The following is a 17907-nucleotide window of genomic DNA, read 5'->3' as shown; positions in this document are numbered from 1 at the left end:
TCTCAGAAGCTACGGTTAGCAGTGTGGATCGGCGACAGCAGCTCCCAGAGGTGGTGGGGCGGCTCCAGGTGGTGGGGCTCCAGGTGGTGGGGCTTCCGGTTTTTCCGGCAAGCCTTGTGGCACCGCTTCACCGCACATTTGAGCGTCGTCGTAATCACCTGCATATGCTGGGACTGTTGTGATGGAATAAGAGTAGCAGCGCGAAGCCTCTGGCTGATACCCATTGGCGTCGCAATCAAGACTATTGATGCCAATGTTCCAGGAGACTCTGCAAGGGTGTTCTCCATCGGTGTAAGGAAAGACTCCCTGGCGTGTGTGAGCCCAACCGACGTAATCACCAGGCAAGAACGGAACTTGTTGGGAGAACGTGTACTCCATGACGCCAACATTCGGTGTGTCGATCTCCTCCGTCTCTCCAATGTACTTAAACCCAGTTCGATATTGTCCCGGCTGCGTAGGTCGGTAGATGCGGAACCGGAACCCCTGGCTGCCAGGATTTTGCACGTAGAACCTCACGCTTCCCAGTTTCCCGGCTGCTGTGAACCCGCCTGCCGCACGGTCGACAAACTCAAAATTACTGCGTGTGTCGATGCTCGGTCTTTCTTTGATTTCCCAGCCCTTTTCCTCGCCTAATCCATCCGCCTCGGAGAGGCGGCGGCGCTGAGCCTCGGTGGAGGGGTCGGCGACGCGGTCGATGGACGAGGCGTCGACCACGTCGGTGGCTTTTGCAGGCGCGGGGGCGCCCCTGGCCGCGTTGAAGCGCGAAAAGGCAAACTCGGTCGCGTAAGGGCTCGCCACCTCGTAATCTGACACCGTGCCCTCGATGGCGCCCTCCGCCTGGGCGCTGGTGGTGTAGGAGCCTGAAAAAGGGTAGAGGTCCTTCTTGCCGTGCCGCTCGAGCCCCGGCGTGGCATAGGACTGCCCAACGATGCCGTGCGGCCTGTCGCGGGCCGGCGCGTCGCCTCTCGCTGTGAAGCCAATGTCCAGGCGGTGCTCGGGGCCCGCGACCAGACAGCCCTTGCACGAGCGGCTGCCGTGCACCTTCACGGTCCAGTTTCCGAGCTCAAATGTGGCGCTCGAGTAGCCCATCGACATTTTTAGATCAAAGCATTCCTTGTGACCGCGGTTCCCAAACTGGTAACCCCGACCGACGCAAGTTCCATTGATCACTTTCCAGCCGAAGTTGGCCGGGTTGAGCTCTGACGCCCAAAATGAGGCGGTCGCGCTCCTCTGAGGAGCGAAACGCGCAATCACGTGCGCCTCGGTGAGGAAGGAGCCGTTGATTGTTAGTGCGCCATCATGGATCTTGAACACGGCCTCCTCCGTCTTCACGTTGACTGAAAGGCCCGGCGCAGACAGAAAGTTGTAGAGCGCGTTGGGACGGCCGCGGAGGTCGGCGGAGCCTCCATACGCAAAGTCGATGTGAGGGTCGCGGAAGACCTTTGAGCTGAGGTCGCAGGCAGCGCTTTCTGATGCCAGGGGCGCCGCGCAGAGCGGCAGCATGTGAGGGGATCTGCTTTGTTCTTTCTGGCCGATGGACGCGCGAGTTTTGCCGCCTGGCCGACGGGATTTAGCAGTTAGTTAGGTCTGTAGGTGTACTTTTAGCTTACTGGGAGAAAAGAGAGAGGGGGTTGTGTTCTCTAGGCCCCTAGGGGCCCTACGCGCGGCGTGAGAGCTCGGAAGCGAGCTTAGCACGGCGATCGAGGATGGCACGGTTCACCCCCTTCACCGAAGCGATGGAGATGCGTTCCGCGTGGTGTGACACAAATGAGAGGCGGGAGTGGGGAGGGTACGCGGTGCGGTCAACGCCCGAGCGTTGAGCCTTGCGCGCAAGGCGGTTGATCTTTGCAACTGCAGGCGGCGAGAAGCCGCCGCCGAATGTCTCGTGGAGAAGCAGGTTGAACTTGTTTCGTTTGCCGAAGATCCCGTCTCTCTCTAGGTGTATTGTTGGCAAATCAAGTTAGTTAGGTCGGTGCAACGCCATGCAAGGATATGGACGCATTGAGCTGGGGGGGTCACAGAGCGATCGGCTCCGACACGAGAGGCTCATAAGGGGTAGAGTGTTGGCGGCACAGATGCGCCGCGGGGAGCCGACCGTCACTGCTGCGACTGCGTCGTCGGCCGCGCCCGCGGGGCGCGGGCGGCCGAGCGCCCGAGCCTGTGGCTGTGATGTTCGAAATGTTCAGCAATCATTCAAAATTCAATATTGCGCTCAAAACGTGAAATAGTCAAGGGTTGGGGCGGGGTTGCTCGGGTCGGGGGGGGGGCGGGGTTGTGGGGTGGGGTGGGGATGTCGGGGTGGAGAGTGGGTGGGCGCCGGGGTGGGAGTGGTGTGACTGCTCCTGTGGTGCGGGCGACGGCTTCTGAGGAAGCCGTCGCCCGCGCCTCGCCTGTCGCGTGAATCGTGTCGTGCGACCGCCTTTTGTTGTAAAACTCTTAGGAAATTCAGAAAACACGCCTCCGTGGCTCGGGTTACACCAATCCTCGCTACCCAACGCGGCCAAAGGATATCCACCTCGAGAACCTCGAGAATCTTCGGAGATTTTCTTCTTTTTTTCCCTTTTTTCTGGGGCGTGGGACCTACTGCATTTTTAGCCAGCCGAGCCTGAAGCAGGCTGACTAAGGGCTAACCAGGTGGTGCAGCAGTGCTGGCGGAGATGCCCAGCAGCCTCGTCTGGGCCGTAATCGGCATCGATCTCTTGCTCTTTGCCTGCCTCCTCCTCGCCGTGCTCTGGCGCCGGCGCCGCTCTGCTCGTGCTCCTCCTCCTCCTCCGCCGCCGCAGCCGCAGCGCCGTGATTTCGTCATCGTGGACGTCAACAATGTGCGTGGTGGCCGGCGCTTTGACCGGGACGTCGACGAGGCGGTCGCCGGCCTCGTCTGGTGGGCCTCCAGTCTGCCTGGCCGGCCTGCCGTCGTGCTCGCGGTGGATCACGGACCCCAGGCGTGCACCTATGCGCTCGAGGGCACGCGTTGTCTCGTCTGCTTCGCCGGGCCGAACATGGAGGCGGACGACACCATTGTCTGCTCCACCTACTTTTGCGCGCGCCGCGCCGAGCCGGTGGTCCTCGTCTCGTCGGACTCGAACCTGCGGCTGCGCTGCGCCGCGGCCGTCGCCAACCCGCGCAAGGACGGGATCGCGCGGCCCGTCAAGCGCGGCGGCGGCCGCCTCTCCTACCTGCCTCGCGACGGTGCCAGCCTTCCGGCCGCAGGAGTCCTGCTCGCGCCTCGGCCCGGAGAGGGGGCGGAGCAGCTGCTGCTGCGCGACATCGTCGGACCGGCGCCCCTCTCGGCCAAGGCGAGCGCCGCCCTCCGGTACAGCCGCCGGGAGCGCTCCGGAATCAAGTCCGAGCTGACGTCGATGCGCGTCACGCAGGCCGAGACGCTCTTCCACCGCCTGGAGCAGTCTCGCTTCGCGAGCCTGGTGGCGGGCCCGGCGCCGCCGGACGCGGAGCCGCTCATCGCGCACGCCGCGTGGCTCAACGACTTGGAGGCGCTCGAGGCGACGCGGCGGCGGCTTGGGGCGGAGATGCGGGGGTACTGGGATGCGCAGGTGTTTCCGAAGTCCGAAAGAGTCGAGGCGGAATAAGCTAGGGAATACGTGTGTAAGTGACTATTACCTAAGTGTGACGACTGTCGTGTGTACTGTACTGTGTCAGTTCGCTCGGCTCCACTCTTGGAAGTCAGAGAACCACCGCAACTCCAACCTACATTTACAACCTATAAGAGAGGGCCGCGTAGGCCAGGCTGCACCCGGCCACCAGCACTCCGACAGACAGGCTCCAGTAGACAGCGGCGACCGTGCCGAGCAGCCTGTTGCCCGCGCGGACAGTCCATTCGGCTGGCGGGGCGCGCTTCCACTTGCTCGCCATCGCTCGCATGAATGGCCCCTCGACGTATGTGGCAAAGGCAGCCGCGAGGATCCACAGAGAGAGAAGGAAAAATACGAGGTATGGTCCGAACTGGGGGTTGCCAACTCGCAGATTTGGCCCTTCCAGCATCAGCCACAGGTTGTGTGTCGGCTCCTGGAACACGTACACCTGCAGCGAGAGCGCGCCGACGGACGCCATCGCTCGCGATGAGAAGAAGGCGAGTAAGGGCCCCCCACCTGCACGCACGTCACCACCAACCCCACCACCACCGCCGCCGGCACAAACGGTTGCGCCCGTCGCCCTCTGCCTGCTCTGCTGGCAGTGAGCGGCCGATCCCAGCATGAAGGCGGCAAAGAGCGGCGACAGGCAGCTAGAGAAGGCGAGGCGGCCGGCGCAGACATCGTACACGCTCGCCGGCCCAGCTGGAGGCCAGCCGGCGTACCGCACGCGGCCACCGTCTCGGTGCGGCCGGTTGGCTGCAGATAGGTCAGCGGTGGGAACAGGTACTCCGCCTCGTTTGGAAACGCGGACAGAAAGGACACGTTGGGCCCGCGGTCGTAGAAGGAGTCGGTGATCAGCCGCAGCAGCACATGTTTAGAGGTGATCGTGCGGCTCGCCGAGTAGCGCAGCGCGACGCTCAGGTCGGACGTCGTCGACATGGGGGCGAGCTCCGTGCCGCCGTCGGCCATGAAGCTGTCGGGCGCGGCCACGTCCTTCATCCCGCGGTAGAGGAGGAGCTGCGAGCTGGCGCTCTCGCGGCTGACCTCGGCCTCCACCGAGCGGAGCTTCGTCAGGGCGTCCCGGAGCAGCGCGACCGTCGCGGGCAGCGGGTGGGGCTCCCCCCGCTCGTACCGCCCCCAGTCTCGGAGGGGGTTGTTGATCGACTGGAAGGCGGCGGTGGTGTACAGCCGCAGGGCGACGACGTGCGCCTGCTCGAGGTTGGCGAGCCGCGAGTGCTCGTGCGTCACAAAGTCGCGAAGGAGCATGCCGCGTCTTACCGCGCCGTCGCAAATAGTGCGCGACTCCAGCACAGCGCCTTTGTCGTCGCAGTCGCGCTTGAGGCCGCCCTGAAAGGTGAGGTCGCTCGAACCCGCCTCGGCGTAGAGAACATAGGCGAGGCACTCCTTGTCGACGTCCGTTCCGGCGAGGCTTACCTGCAGGGAGAGGCAACTAGGATGAGAGGGTGAGTGCGAGAGTGTGCGGCGATCCGGCGATGGGTCGCATTTACCTCGCTCACGATGGCCGCAGTCCCGTCGATCCGGCCCTGGTGCACGATATTGTCTGGCACGCACATATAGGCCTCGACGCCTAGTGCCGCCTGGGCAGGGCGGCCGAAAACGAGCTCGCGTGGCGCCGAGGCGAAGCGGTCGTAGGAGTCGAGGATGCTCGCCAACGTTTCCTCCTCGGCATTGAAGCGACCAGACATGCATTTGAACACCTCTGTTATCTCCGACTCCATGCGATGGAGCTCATCGTTGGGCGCCACGTTGGCGGGGTGTCTGCGGCATAGTGCGAAGAACAGGCACAGCATCAGACCGACGGACGCCAGGACGCCGATGATTACCAGGAGATAGGGGGGGAGACCGTTCTCGCCGTCCTCAAGAAGAAGCGGCGGGGGGGGCGGGGTCGACGGCGGCAGTGGCGGTGGGAGCGGCGGCGGAGGCGACGCGTCAAAAAGCGGTTCGCCCTTTCCGAAGTTGAAGACCACGCCGCTGCTCTCGCGCGATCCGCCGTCCCAAGTGCACGCGCCGTTGTCGAACTGCGCTACCCGTTTCTCGGAGAAGCCGCCTTGGTCGAGCAGGTTGAACAGGAGAACGTTCGCATTGCCCCTGTCGCCCTTCTCGTCGAACTGCACGCGCCCAGTAAGGCCGTCAAACGACAGGCTCTGCTTGGACGCCCAGAACTGCGTGCCGAATGAGGCTGGCACTTTGCCCATCGGGGCCACCTCGCACGCCAGCAGCCCTGCCGCTATGATAGCATCGTAAGCAAACGCACCGCCATTGCGTAGCACTGTACTCGTGTGTGGGTCGACGGTGCTGAAGAAGTCGCCGCGGATCTGCCAGTCGGCAGGCAAGGACGGGTTGAAGTCTCCGGGCTCAAGCGTCGCCCAGCGCTCGTTTGCGAACTTGGTCCACTGCAGGTTGCCGTCGGTCGCACCGACCGCCTTGATACTCAGGCTGCCGTTCAGCGCGGCCCGCGCCTTCTCGCTCAAATCGTCCAGTTGGTGCGGCAAAACGCTGTCAGCGAAGACCCAGGAGACGCCAGCTCGGAGCAGGCCGGTGTCGAGCGCAACTTCTACGATAAATTCGAGCACTGGTAGGGAAGCAAGGACTAGCACTGCCTTGGCTCCGCTCTCGCTCAGGCTGGCGACAGCGGAACGAATCGATTGCTGGCTGCTTGAGCCCTCAAAGAAGTCGGGGATGTCTCTGCTCACAAACGTCAACCCGAGGCCAAGACAGGCGTCCTTCGCTGCCTCCTCGTAGGCGCGCCCGTACGCGGTTTGCATATAGAGCACAGCCACGGTCGCAAGCCCTAGCTCGTCCTTCCAAAAGGAGCAGAGGTCTGACGCGGGAGCTAGGGTCGAGGGGATGGTCCTCATGAAGCGCGGAAAAAGAATAGGGTCGCGCAGATCGGGAGAGGTTGACCAGTACGAGATCTGCGGGATGTCGAGCGCACCGGTGATGGCCGCAGTGGTGGCGGTGACACGGCTACGAACGGCGCCGATGACCACGTCTGTGTCAGACAAGTCTCCCAGCGCTCGGACCGACTTGGCAGCTGTGCCGCCGCTGTCGAGCAGCCGAAACTGGAGCTGCTTGTCGCACGCTCCCAAGGACCCGAGCACGGGCAGAGCAGCAGCGTCTCGCGAGTTGAAGTCCGTCACTGCCGTCAAAGCGGCCGCGACGACCGCCTGCATCGGCTCTGCAAGCCAGCACGTGCCGTTGACCCACTCGGCGACGCAAGTTTCGGCCCACGTGAAGCGCGCGTCCGACTGATAGGTGAGAATGGCGAGGTTCACATTCACGGAAATGAGTGCTGGTAGTAGTAGCGACAGCATGGATGGCGGGGCCGGCAGGCGCTGCGATAATGCGACCAAAGCAAGCGAGTGCTCCACGGCAGGCAAGGTCAAGCGAAGGCGTCTCCTTCATTCTGACACGCTGTGGTTGGCCCGCGTTTTCTTCTTTTGACGCTGCCTACCCCCTTTTCGCTGCCTCATGGTCGCACTCTCCTTCGCCGCCTCGTTCGGCTCGCACATGGTCCTTCAGCAGGCGCCAGCGCGTGCATCGCTGTGGGGCTTCGCGCCGGCGAGCGCCACTGCCGTGGCAATCGAGCTTGCCGCCGACGCTGCATCGACACCCATCGCCGTCAACAAGCCTCACCCTCCCGCCGCCTAGCCGCTCACTCGCCGCTCGCTCGCACGCTCGCGCTCGACCTCCTACTTCCTCGTGATCCACCGCCGTCACCCTCGCCTCACCCTCCCGCCGCCTTGGCGACGCCGCGATGGTTAACCCTCGGTCAAAGCATGCTACAAGACACAAATTTCTACTCAAACGTTTGGTCAAATGCCTCCGCTCGGCGTGGGGCATGATCATCGAGATGGAGCCGACTGCACACCTCAGTTACAGTAATCCAAAACAACCTGACGTGGCGGCGGCAAACATCGGCAGGGGGCACAGGCGCCTTGTTGCCGATTTGAAGCTCACGAGCTCGCTTGCGAGCACGGGCAAGGACACGACCGGCGACGGAGAGCTCGGCTGGAAGGGGGCCTATGTGCGTTTTGGCAACACGGAGACCGGGCTGCTCAAGTTGGTCAAAGGGCGCGGCAAGTGGTCTCCGTCGGAAGCGACGGCAGCGGCGGTGGCGGGGGAGGAGGAGGAGGCCGAGGAGGAGGGGGAGGAGGGGGAGGAGGAGGATGCCCCCAAGGGAAAGCTCAAGGAGCAGCCTGGCGATTACCCCTTTGCGCGGCAGCAGGATTGCGATCTACGTTTGTTTGATTTTGAGGCTTTCGGAGGCTTTGGAAAGGAGGTTCGCAGCACCCTGAGGGAGGCGGCGAACCAGCTGAGCAACAAACTTTCGCACGCTCAGCACCTGGACGAGGTCACATGGACCACCAAGAACTGGCACGGGCTGCAGATGCAGCGCTTGTCTGTCGTCCTCCACACCGCCGTGGCGTGGCAGACGGTGAACGAGCTAGCGTGCGGGGAGAGCGGCATTGTGCATGGTGCGGAGTGCATTGCCGTTCTTAACGGAGTCGCTTAGGCGGCTCCGGTGGTGAGCCTGTGTGTGTGCCAGTCCGCGCCAGTCTGCGCCCTTGTTGTGCCAGTGTGCTGTGAGAAAGGCGCCCTTAAGAATTCTTTCTTCCGGCGTTGGTGGCCATCACCGGCTGCCTCAGTCGGGGCAGCAACTGCCTCCGCCAGTCGCCGCCTTCGCTGCCTCATGGTCGCACTCTCCTTCGCCGCCTCGTTCGGCTCGCACATGGTCCTTCAGCAGGCGCCAGCGCGTGCATCGCTGTGGGGCTTCGCGCCGGCGAGCGCCACTGCCGTGGCAATCGAGCTTGCCGCCGACGCTGCATCGACACCCATCGCCGTCAACAACTTCACCGCTCAAGCTTCGCTGGCGCGCTTCAACGCGACCGCCCTGGTTTGGTCCGTCCTACTGCCAGCCGTGGCAGCGCAGAAGCGGCCCGACGGCTCCGCGGTGCAGTACAGCGTCACGGCGAGGATGGGTTCGGAAGCTCACGCCACACTCCTCGACGTCCTCTTTGGCGAGGTCTGGCTCTGCTCTGGCCAGTCCAACATGGCCTTCCTCGTCGAGAACTCGTTTGGCGGCGCAGACCTGGTGCAAGACGCAAATAACCACCCCGAGATCCGGCTCTTCACCACGCGCAAACTCACGGCGCAGAGGCCGCTGCAGGAGCTCGGCGAGAGCACCAACAGGGGCGACTGGGTGGACGGAGTCGAGCTGCCGTGGTCGGTGGCGAGCAACGTCTCCATCTCGATGAACGCCCCCCGCGCCGGCGGAGCGAATGACGACAACTGGCTGTACATGTCCGCGGTCTGCTACCTGTTTGGCAGGGCGCTGCAGGCGGCCAGGAAGACCCCGATCGGCCTCATCAGCACGAACTGGGGCGGGACGGCAATACAAGACTGGATGCCGCCCGCCGCCCTGGACGACTGCAGGCACGTGTCGGCCGATGCGGCGGCTGATTCACTGGCGGCGGAGGGCGGCGGGGCGGAGGGCGGCAGGACGGAGGGCGGCGGGGCGGAGGGCGGCGAGGCGGAGGGCGGAGAGGGTGGCGTCCGCGCCGCCGCGAACCTCTCCACCTGCCTTCCCTGCTGCGAGGAGCCGCTGCCGGGGCAGTTGTGCTGCTGCCCCCCGCCTGGCTGCGCGATCCCGCCGTCGTGCCCGCCGCCGCCGGCACTGGCAGAGGGAGCGGGGTCGGGATCATCGCTGGCAGAAGAGGGGGCAAGGATATTGGCAGAGGGTGTGGCGGCATCGCGCGTGGCGACGCACCTATACAACGCGATGGTCTCGCCGCTGCGGAACGTCACGCTCGCTGGCGTGGTCTGGTACCAAGGCGAGTCGAATGGCGGCGCTCCCGTCCCGTACGCCTGCCAGCTGCCCGCGCTGGTCAAGCGGTGGCGGGAGGGCTGGGGAGGCTGGCGGCGACACGACCACGGCTTCGCCTTCGGTGTGGTGCAGCTGGCGGGCGACGTCGACGAGAAGGCGCCGATCGCGCTGCCGATCTTCCGCTGGCTGGGCCAGACACAGGGCTTCGGCTCGCTGCCCAACACCAAGATGCCAAACACCTTCCTGGCGAGCGCGTTCGACCTCGGCGACGCGGCGTCCCCGTTTGGGTCCGTCCATTCCCGCCACAAGAAGGAGGTTGGCGAACGGCTCGCCCTCGCTGCGAGGCGCTGGGCGTACCGGGAGCCCTCCATCACAGCGGGGCCCATCCTGCAGAGCGCGGTCGCCGACGCCGGACGCCGGCGCGTCGTGCTCACCTTTCGGGAGGTTGGCCCATCCGGCCTCGTGCTCTCACGCATGAACACATCGAGGGTGAGGCCCGGCCCTCGACCCCGCCGCCAGCGCGTGAACGCACCGCCACCCTCATACCCTCTCACCCTCTCACCCTCTCACCCTCATCCTCATCCTCCCACCCCCCCACCCTCTCTCCCACCCTCCCACCCTCTGTCCCACCCCCGCCCGCTCACCCTCTCAGCCCCGCGTCCCTCATAAGGCGCACAACATGACCAACTGGGACGGCACCACGCCGTTCGAGGTGTGCGCCGACGGTGCGGGCGCGGCGTGCGGCGCGATGAGCACGTCGTTCGACGGCGCTTGGTCGCTCGCTCCGAGAACCAGCCTCGGCGCCGACGGCAAGAGCATCGTCCTGAGCGGCTTTGCGGACGGCGGCAGCGGCCGGGGCCGCGGAGGGCGTGCAGAGTTCCCACCCGCGGCGGTGAGGTTTGCATGGCGGGCTTACCCGTGCGAGGTGCTCGGATGCGGCGTGTACACTGTGGTGGGGGGCGTCCCGCTCCCACCGGCGCCCTTTCACAGCGCGGTGGAGGTGTCGACGAAGTTGGCGCTCCCGCCCTCCCCGTTTTTGCGCGCTCGCGCCGAGTAGCCCGCTCTCGCAATTACCGGTACCGCGTAATCGCGTCCTCAAGTACGTTCTTCGAAAACCTACTGTCCCGCGAACGCGTGACGCCTGACGCGTTTTTGCACGGGCAGGTGCCAGGTGGTAGCAGGCGCGCAGCTTGAACGGCTTTCCAGCCCACCCCACGTGGTCAACCTCTGCCGCTCGCGTCGCCACCGCCTCGCCCGTCGCCTCCAGCTCGATCTCAAGCCTGGCGAGCGCCGCCTCTCCCTTCTCCAGCGCATCTGTCTGCCAGCCGACGCCGGTGAAGAAGACCCGGCCAGCCGGCAAGTCTGCCCCGTTACGCTCGGCTCCCGCCGGAAAGTCGAGGTGAAACCTCGCCAACTTGGCGCCAAAGACCGCATTGTTGGAGATCCACGCCCACGCTCCGGCCGTGACTGGCACCTGTTGATCATGATTACCAGTCACTAACTACTAACTATTAATTGACTCGTCGCGCGCAGCATGTTGAGCACCTCGCACAGGCCGTCGGCGGTGACGAAGCGGCCAGATGCGAGAGGAGTGAGGCGCCGCTGCTGACCGTGCGGGCCCAGCAGATCCTCACGGCCGCTCTCAATCGGCTCGCCCTCATCAAACCGTGCCTCGATGCTGAAGCGAAGCCTCGAGTCTTCGACGGTCCATTCGCCGCGAGGGTAGAGACCATCCTGTCGGCCCGCACATATCTGGATCGTCCAGGTCGTGCCTGCCAGAGTGGCTGCTGAGGCGGGCGGGGCTCGAGGCAGCCCTAGTGCGCGAGGCGTCGTGACGGCCGAGACTGTCTGCCAGAACAAAGGTACCATGGCCTTTATCGTGCCATGTCGGTGTCCTCTTGGCTGGACACACGGGCACACCGTTATTTTTTGTTTTTGAGAGCGCCTTCGTTGTTAATATGTGCCTCGCCGGCCGGAGAGATTGCTGGAGGTAGAGCAAGCCTGCTCTAGCCTCGCATGTCACTTCCTGTCGTCTGTTGTGTCGTTGTGCCTTTGTTTGTTTCTCTTGGCACCGTGGAGTGCTGGGGGGGGCGACAGGGAGGATATGGCCTTGAGTTATGTGTACGCCAACTCAGGGTGTGTGGCAGCCCGCTGGCTGTGTGTCTTGTGAGCCTGTTTGTGTCTGTGTGTCGCTCGTGCGTGCCGTCATCATCTGTCTAGCGTCCACCCATACCGCGTTGGTGTCCAGTCCGAGCCTGGCTGTTCTTCACCTTTCTACCTACCTACCTGTTAATAATAATACAGACGGATGGACACTTGCTGTAGCCACATGGCACGCACACACTCACACCGCACCGCACCCCGCACCCGCGCCCCCCCCCGCCTCGCCTGAGTTGGAAGGAGATGGGAAGATGGAACAGCCCGAGGAAAGGAGCGAACAAACACGTATGGGAGGTTGAAGTTGTGCACCACGCTGCCCGGCGTTTCTCACTTTCCGGGACAGCCCCGCCCTTGTGAGGCAGGAAAGTGGCGGCTACCCCGTACGCACTGTTGGGCTACGACCCCCTCGCCGACCGTCCAGACTCCCCCTCCCCTTCCCCAACCCCGACGAGCCGACGAATGGTTGAGCCTCTGACCTTGCGCGTCCCCGTCCCCCGCCACCCCTCACTGACCCTTCTGACACACCCCGGACACGCACATACAAGACAAACCCGGCGTCCTGCTCTCAAAAGAAAAGAAAAAATGGGAAGGAGGAGACCAGCGGGGGAGACTCCCCGCCTATGCAACACCCCAGAGCCGCCTATGCAACTCCCGGGGGAGACTCCCCGCCTATGCAACACTCACTCACGTCTCTCTCACAACGAAGGAGACGGCGCTGTGCAGCTCAGCAGCAAATCAGCATGAGCGAGGTCTTGAACGCCTGGCTCAACTCTGTCTGCTCTGCCTGGCTGTGCATGTAATTCCCGTGGTGATGGTGATGGGGGGCCGACGTGGCCGTCCGAAATTCCGCCGTGATCACGTCGCCTTCCGAAAGCGCGATGAGCTTCTGCACGACGCAGGATTGCGAGTCTTGCTGGCCCTGGGCATCCGAGGCCAGAAAAGTCCCCCCCCACGACGGCGTCGTTGAGCTTGATGGCGACGAGAGGGACGTTCGCGCCAACGTCCTGTTGTACCCGACCTGCAGGTGCGCCTGAAGGGTAAGCATGACGTTCGCGTCGGCTTTGATCTTGATGCTGCCGTCGTCGCCGACGTCGGCGAGCTCGGAGGCCTTTGAGGCCCACACGAAGCGCCGAGACCAGCCGCCAGAGTTGATGGGCGTCGCCATCGAGGCCGCCTCGAGCACGACGGCATCTCCTCCTCCGAGCGCACTGAGACGTAGCGGTAACGGGCTTGTCCGCCGACACCTGTTGCGGGGAGCCGTTGCCACACACACGCGGTCGTCGGCCTCTGCGAGACGTCAATGGGCGGGCTCATGAAGATGCTGCCATCGCGTGTTTTCTTTCTTTCGGACTAGACACCAACGCCGTTGGGCAACGCGGTATGCGTATGGGTGGACGCGAGACAGAAGATGACGACACGCACGAGCGACACACAGACACACAAACTCACAAGACACTCAGCCAGCTGGGCTGCCACGAATTCTTCCCCTACCCTGCTCGGACTGAAGCCGGGCTGGGTGGGGCTGATCGCGCCCAACGACCGCCCGTTGCAGTCGCGGTCCACCTAGCCGGCTCCACCTCGAAACCTCGAAAACACGCGCTTGCCGACCCACCTCATGTTATCATGCTCGTGCACGCTCGTCCTCGGTTTCCAAGCGCCGGCAAAGACGATGACGTTCGACGCGCCGGCTCCCGCGCTATTTGACCGTGCTCTCGTGCCTGGTCGCTCGATCCATGTTTGGCTTCCGCCCGGCTACCACCAGCAGCCTCGTCGGCGCTATCCGACCCTGTATGTGCATGATGGGCAGTGCTGTCTCTCCAACGATGAGGGCGGTAGCAGCGGCGGCGGCGGCGAAGGCAGCCGGTGGGACCTCAACTGCGCGCTCTCGCGCCTCGTCACCGCCGGCGAGATCTCGCCGGCGATCGTTGTGATGCTGGACTCGTGCGGAGGCGGCCATCTCCTTGACATGGACCTGCCGCTCGGGCCAGAGATGCCGCCCGTGCCGCTGCTCAGGCGGAGGTGGCTCGAGTACGGCGACAATCCGCTCGGCCGCAAGTACATCGGCTACGTCTGCGACGTCGTCAAGCCCGCCATCGACGCGAAATTCCGCACCCTGCCGTCGCCGGAGCACACGTCGGCGATGGGCAGCAGCATGGGCGGCCTCTGCGCCTTTCTGAGCGCGTGGCGCCGGCCCGATGTGTTCGCGCACGCAGCCTGCCTCTCGCCCGTCTTTCAGCTGCCGCTCATCACCGAGGTGGCGCTGCGGAGGCGACTGCGGCCGGACGCGCGCCTGTACATCGACAACGGCGGCGACACCGATTCACGCAAGGTGCCGCTCATCGAGCTGGCCGATGGGTTCGACCCGGTCTGGCAGCTCGGAGCCTGGTACCTCGACACCAGCCTGCAGCCGGGCGTCGACGGGATGTGCGCGGCTCTGCGCACGCAAGGCGTCCCGTTCAAGTACCATCGCGAGGCAGGCGGACGGCACAATGCCCGCGCGTGGGGCGGGCGCGTGGAGCGACCGCTGCGCACGCTGCTGCCGCCCGACTCGTAAGGCGACCGTGGGTGTGCGGCACCGCGGTCGGCGAGAGGAATCGCACGAACGGCTGGGTTTCCGGTGGGCACAGGGAGCACTTGGAGTGCAGTCATTCACCTCACACCCAGCTCCCTGGGAGCTATGAAGCGCACGCGAAGTTTGGAGCGCGGAGTGCGGATGGAACACTTGGAGCACATCGAAGTTTTCTCGAAATTTTCGCACAGAGGGCACGCGAGGTACGACCGTGCCCGGCCGTGCTATTAAAGCGACTCGGCTCTCTAACAGGCTGCAGCCCAGAGCCACACGGAGTCTACGCGCATCGCTTGTGCATAGCCTCGACCAATCTCCTGTTCACGGTGCAACCGTGAACAAAGAGCTTCTTCGAACCGTTACAAACACGACGCGAGCCGCCCAGCAGGGAGCCTGGGCGACTCGCTTTGACCTCCCCCCCCGCCCCACAGTGCGCCAGCGGCGCATTTGGGATGGACACCACACGTCGTCACACCGAGCAGCTCTCTGTCAACGGAAATTTCTCAGTTCTGATGCGTCATCCGGATGGAGCAACTGGCTTTGCTTAGATTGGGAGTCCTTTTGCTATGTGCTCTACGCGGGGAACTATGCCTCTTTTAGCCTCATCCTGCAGGCGATAGCCCAGCCCGCGTGCAGCGGTGGCGGCGACACTTGCAACACGAGCACGCCTCGCTTCGGCGCGCTCGATCCTTCACAACGGGCCGCCCGCAAGGACGCGTGTGCGGCCCTCTCTACTCGACCTGTGCCACGGCACGGGTCGTTCTAGTCATGCAGCCGCCCCGGCGATCGTGCTGGGGGCGTATCTCAGCACTCACCGCGCGAGACGCGTGGAGTGCCACACAAACCAGTAAACAGCAGCCTCCGCTGCTGCGACTCGAATGCTTCAAACGCGCACCTGTGCTTGCGCACGGCGTGCCCTACACGAGCCTCCCTACCGCACGAGCGTGCGGGCGGCTCGAATCCACCCTTCCCCCGCCCTAGCCACTGTTGGCTGGGCGGTGGGTGCCGTCCGCCTTGCGGCGGCGGCGACACTTGCAACACGAGCACACCTCGCTTCGGTGTGCTCGATCCACTTGCAACACGAGCACACCTCGCTTCGGTGTGCTCGATCCTTCACAACGGGCCGCCCGCAAGGACGCGTGTGCGGCCCTCTCTACTCGACCTGTGCCACGGCACGGGTCGTTCTAGTCATGCAGCCGCCCCGGCGATCGTCCTCGGTGCGTATCTCAGCACTCACCGCGCGAGACGCGTGGAGTGCCACACAAACCAGTAAACAGCAGCCTCCGCTGCTGCGACTCCATGCTTCAAACGCGCACCTGTGCTTGCGCACGGCGTGCTCTACACAAGCCTCCCTACCGCACGAGCGTGCGGGCGGCTCGAATCCACCCTTCCCCCGCCCTAGCCACTGTTGGCTGGGCGGCGGGCGCCGTCCGCCTTGTTGCGGCGGCGACACTTGCAACACGAGCACACCTCGCTTCGGCGCGCTCGATCCTTCACAACGGGCCGCCCGCAAGGACGCGTGTGCGGCCCTCTCTACTCGACCTGTGCCACGGCACGGGTCGTTCTAGTCATGCAGCCGCCCCGGCGATCGTGCTCGGGGCGTATCTCAGCACTCACCGCGCGAGACGCGTGGCGTGCCACAAACCAGTAAGCAGCAGCCTCCGCTGCTGCGACTCGAATGCTTCAAACGCGCACCTGTGCTTGCGCACGGCGTGCCCTACACGAGCCCCCGACCGCACGAGCGTGCGGGCGGCTCGAATCCACCCTTCCCCCGCCCTAGCCACTGTTGGCTGGGCGGTGGGCGCCGTCCGCCTTGCGGCGACGGCGACACTTGCAACACGAGCACACCTCGCTTCGGCGCGCTCGACCCTTCACAACGGGCCGCCCGCAAGGACGCGTGTGCGGCCCTCTCTACTCGACCTGTGCCACGGCACGGGTCGTTCTAGTCATGCAGCCGCCCCGGCGATCGTGCTCGGGGCGTATCTCAGCACTCACCGCGCGAGACGCGTGGCGTGCCACAAACCAGTAAGCAGCAGCCTTCGCTGCTGCGACTCGAATGCTTCAAACGCGCACCTGTGCTTGCGCACGGCGTGCTCTACACGAGCCTCCCTACCGCACGAGCGTGCGGGCGGCTCGAATCCACCTTTCCCCCGGCGGCGGCGGCGACACTTGCAACACGAGCACACCTCGCTTCGGCGCGCTCGACCCTTCACAACGGGCCGCCCGCAAGGACGCGTGTGCGGCCCTCTCTACTCGACCTGTGCCACGGCACGGGTCGTTCTAGTCATGCAGCCGCCCCGGCGATCGTGCTCGGGGCGTATCTCAGCACTCACCGCGCGAGACGCGTGGAGTGCCACACAAACCAGTAAACAGCAGCCTCCGCTGCTGCGACTCGAATGCTTCAAACGCGCACCTGTGCTTGCGCACGGCGTGCTCTACACGAGCCTCCCTACCGCACGAGCGTGCGGGCGGCTCGAATCCACCCTTCCCCCGGCCTAGCCACTGTTGGCTGGGCGGCGGGCGCCGTCCGCCTTGCGGCGGCGGCGACACTTGCAACACGAGCACGCCTCGCTTCGGCGCGCTCGACCCTTCACAACGGGCCGCCCGCAAGGACGCGTGTGCGGCCCTCTCTACTCGACCTGTGCCACGGCACGGGTCGTTCTAGTCATGCAGCCGCCCCGGCGATCGTGCTCGGGGCGTATCTCAGCACTCACCGCGCGAGACGCGTGGAGTGCCACACAAACCAGTAAGCAGCAGCCTCCGCTACTGCGACTCGAATGCTTCAAACGCGCACCTGTGCTTGCGCACGGCGTGCTTTACACGAGCCTCCCTACCGCACGAGCGTGCGGGCGGCTCGAATCCACCCTTCCCCCGCCCTAGCCACTGTTGGCTGGGCGGCGGGCGCCGTCCGCCTTGCGGCGGCGGCGACACTTGAAGCGGTCGCGGCGCGTATGCGTCGTACTGTTAGGGCGGCCGGGCCCGAAGACGGCCCGGCCAGGCTCTGCATAAGGCCATCTTCGCCACAACGCGTGGCATTGGTCCAACTACGGCAACCCACAGCGAGGGGGGCCGCTTAGGCGACCTTGCTCACATCAGCTGCATATGCTTCAGTGGTGCAAGGAGGAGTGGAGAGGGACCTTTGACGGTGTCTGGCCCATGCGGGTTGGCACGTACCTAGTTGTGCGCATATGCGTACGCGACCGCTTTGGAGCGCGGGGCGGCGGCGTCGATAGATATCGACGCCGCCGTCGCCGCGCATCATGACGAGTTCGCATTCCCCATGTGACCCTCTATACCTCACCTTCGAGACAAGCCAGGGTTCAACCCAATGGACCTAGTGTGGCGTCGAGGCCCGCACTGTCTGGACATGCGGGCCGCGGCTGACAGAACGGCGGGCTAGGCATTGAGCGCGCAGGAGTTTTAATCTATACACACATTCTATCCTGCTGCACTTGGGGTGGGACGACGGGGGTAGACCGTGCTGTTGCTGTGAACAGCTGGGGCACGCGCCTTATCTGGCCCGGCCCCTTGGGGACTTGCGGCTCGGGTGCGACCTCTAACCGCGGGTCGCAGACCGTGCTCTCGGTGTCCGATGACATGGCGCCTCTTCACGATCAGCACGCCAGTCTGTTCACACCTCTCTTCTGTTCACTTCACGGAGTGACAGGGGTTCGTTACCCAGTTTAAGAAAGGCTTCAAGAAAACACACACACAGAAAAACACCCTCATTTACAAACGACCGG

General features: G+C 64.5%; 5 protein-coding genes across 5 annotated transcripts; 3 read left to right on the top strand and 2 right to left on the bottom strand.

Annotated features, from left to right (window-relative positions):
- Positions 1–2657: 2657 nt before the first annotated feature.
- Positions 2658–3587, top strand: EMIHUDRAFT_234291 (hypothetical protein; the record flags this gene model as incomplete). The annotated part of the gene is made up of 1 exon (XM_005781427.1): positions 2658–3587. The coding sequence occupies one exon, from the start codon at positions 2658–2660 to the stop codon at positions 3585–3587; it is 930 nt and encodes a 309-aa protein (XP_005781484.1).
- Positions 3588–3659: 72 nt separating this feature from the next.
- On the bottom strand, positions 3660–4429 carry EMIHUDRAFT_365994 (hypothetical protein; the record flags this gene model as incomplete). The annotated part of the gene is made up of 1 exon (XM_005781426.1): positions 3660–4429. A coding segment is annotated over one exon (355 nt), but the record flags the coding sequence as incomplete, so codon positions are not given.
- A 3875-nt stretch (positions 4430–8304) lies between these two features.
- EMIHUDRAFT_234288 (hypothetical protein) lies at positions 8305–11448 on the top strand (the record flags this gene model as incomplete). The annotated part of the gene is made up of 7 exons (XM_005781425.1): positions 8305–9051; positions 9211–9927; positions 10109–10438; positions 10620–10772; positions 10993–11174; positions 11257–11328; positions 11433–11448. 7 exons carry the CDS (start codon positions 8305–8307, stop codon positions 11446–11448), a joined length of 2217 nt encoding a protein of 738 aa, XP_005781482.1.
- Positions 11449–12322: 874 nt separating this feature from the next.
- EMIHUDRAFT_234287 (hypothetical protein) lies at positions 12323–12763 on the bottom strand (the record flags this gene model as incomplete). The annotated part of the gene is made up of 1 exon (XM_005781424.1): positions 12323–12763. One exon carries the CDS (start codon positions 12761–12763, stop codon positions 12323–12325), a length of 441 nt encoding a protein of 146 aa, XP_005781481.1.
- Positions 12764–13213: 450 nt separating this feature from the next.
- On the top strand, positions 13214–14152 carry EMIHUDRAFT_234286 (hypothetical protein; the record flags this gene model as incomplete). Its single annotated transcript, XM_005781423.1, has 2 exons — positions 13214–13319; positions 13548–14152. The coding sequence occupies 2 exons, from the start codon at positions 13214–13216 to the stop codon at positions 14150–14152; spliced, it is 711 nt and encodes a 236-aa protein (XP_005781480.1).
- Between the last annotated feature and the right edge of the window lie 3755 nt (positions 14153–17907).

This window comes from Emiliania huxleyi (genome assembly GCF_000372725.1).
Source record: "Emiliania huxleyi CCMP1516 chromosome Unknown EMIHUscaffold_202, whole genome shotgun sequence".
Classification (NCBI taxonomy): Eukaryota; Haptophyta; order Isochrysidales; family Noelaerhabdaceae; genus Emiliania; species Emiliania huxleyi.
Note: the sequence above shows the minus strand (reverse complement) of the source record. Positions and strands in the feature narration are given on the sequence as shown.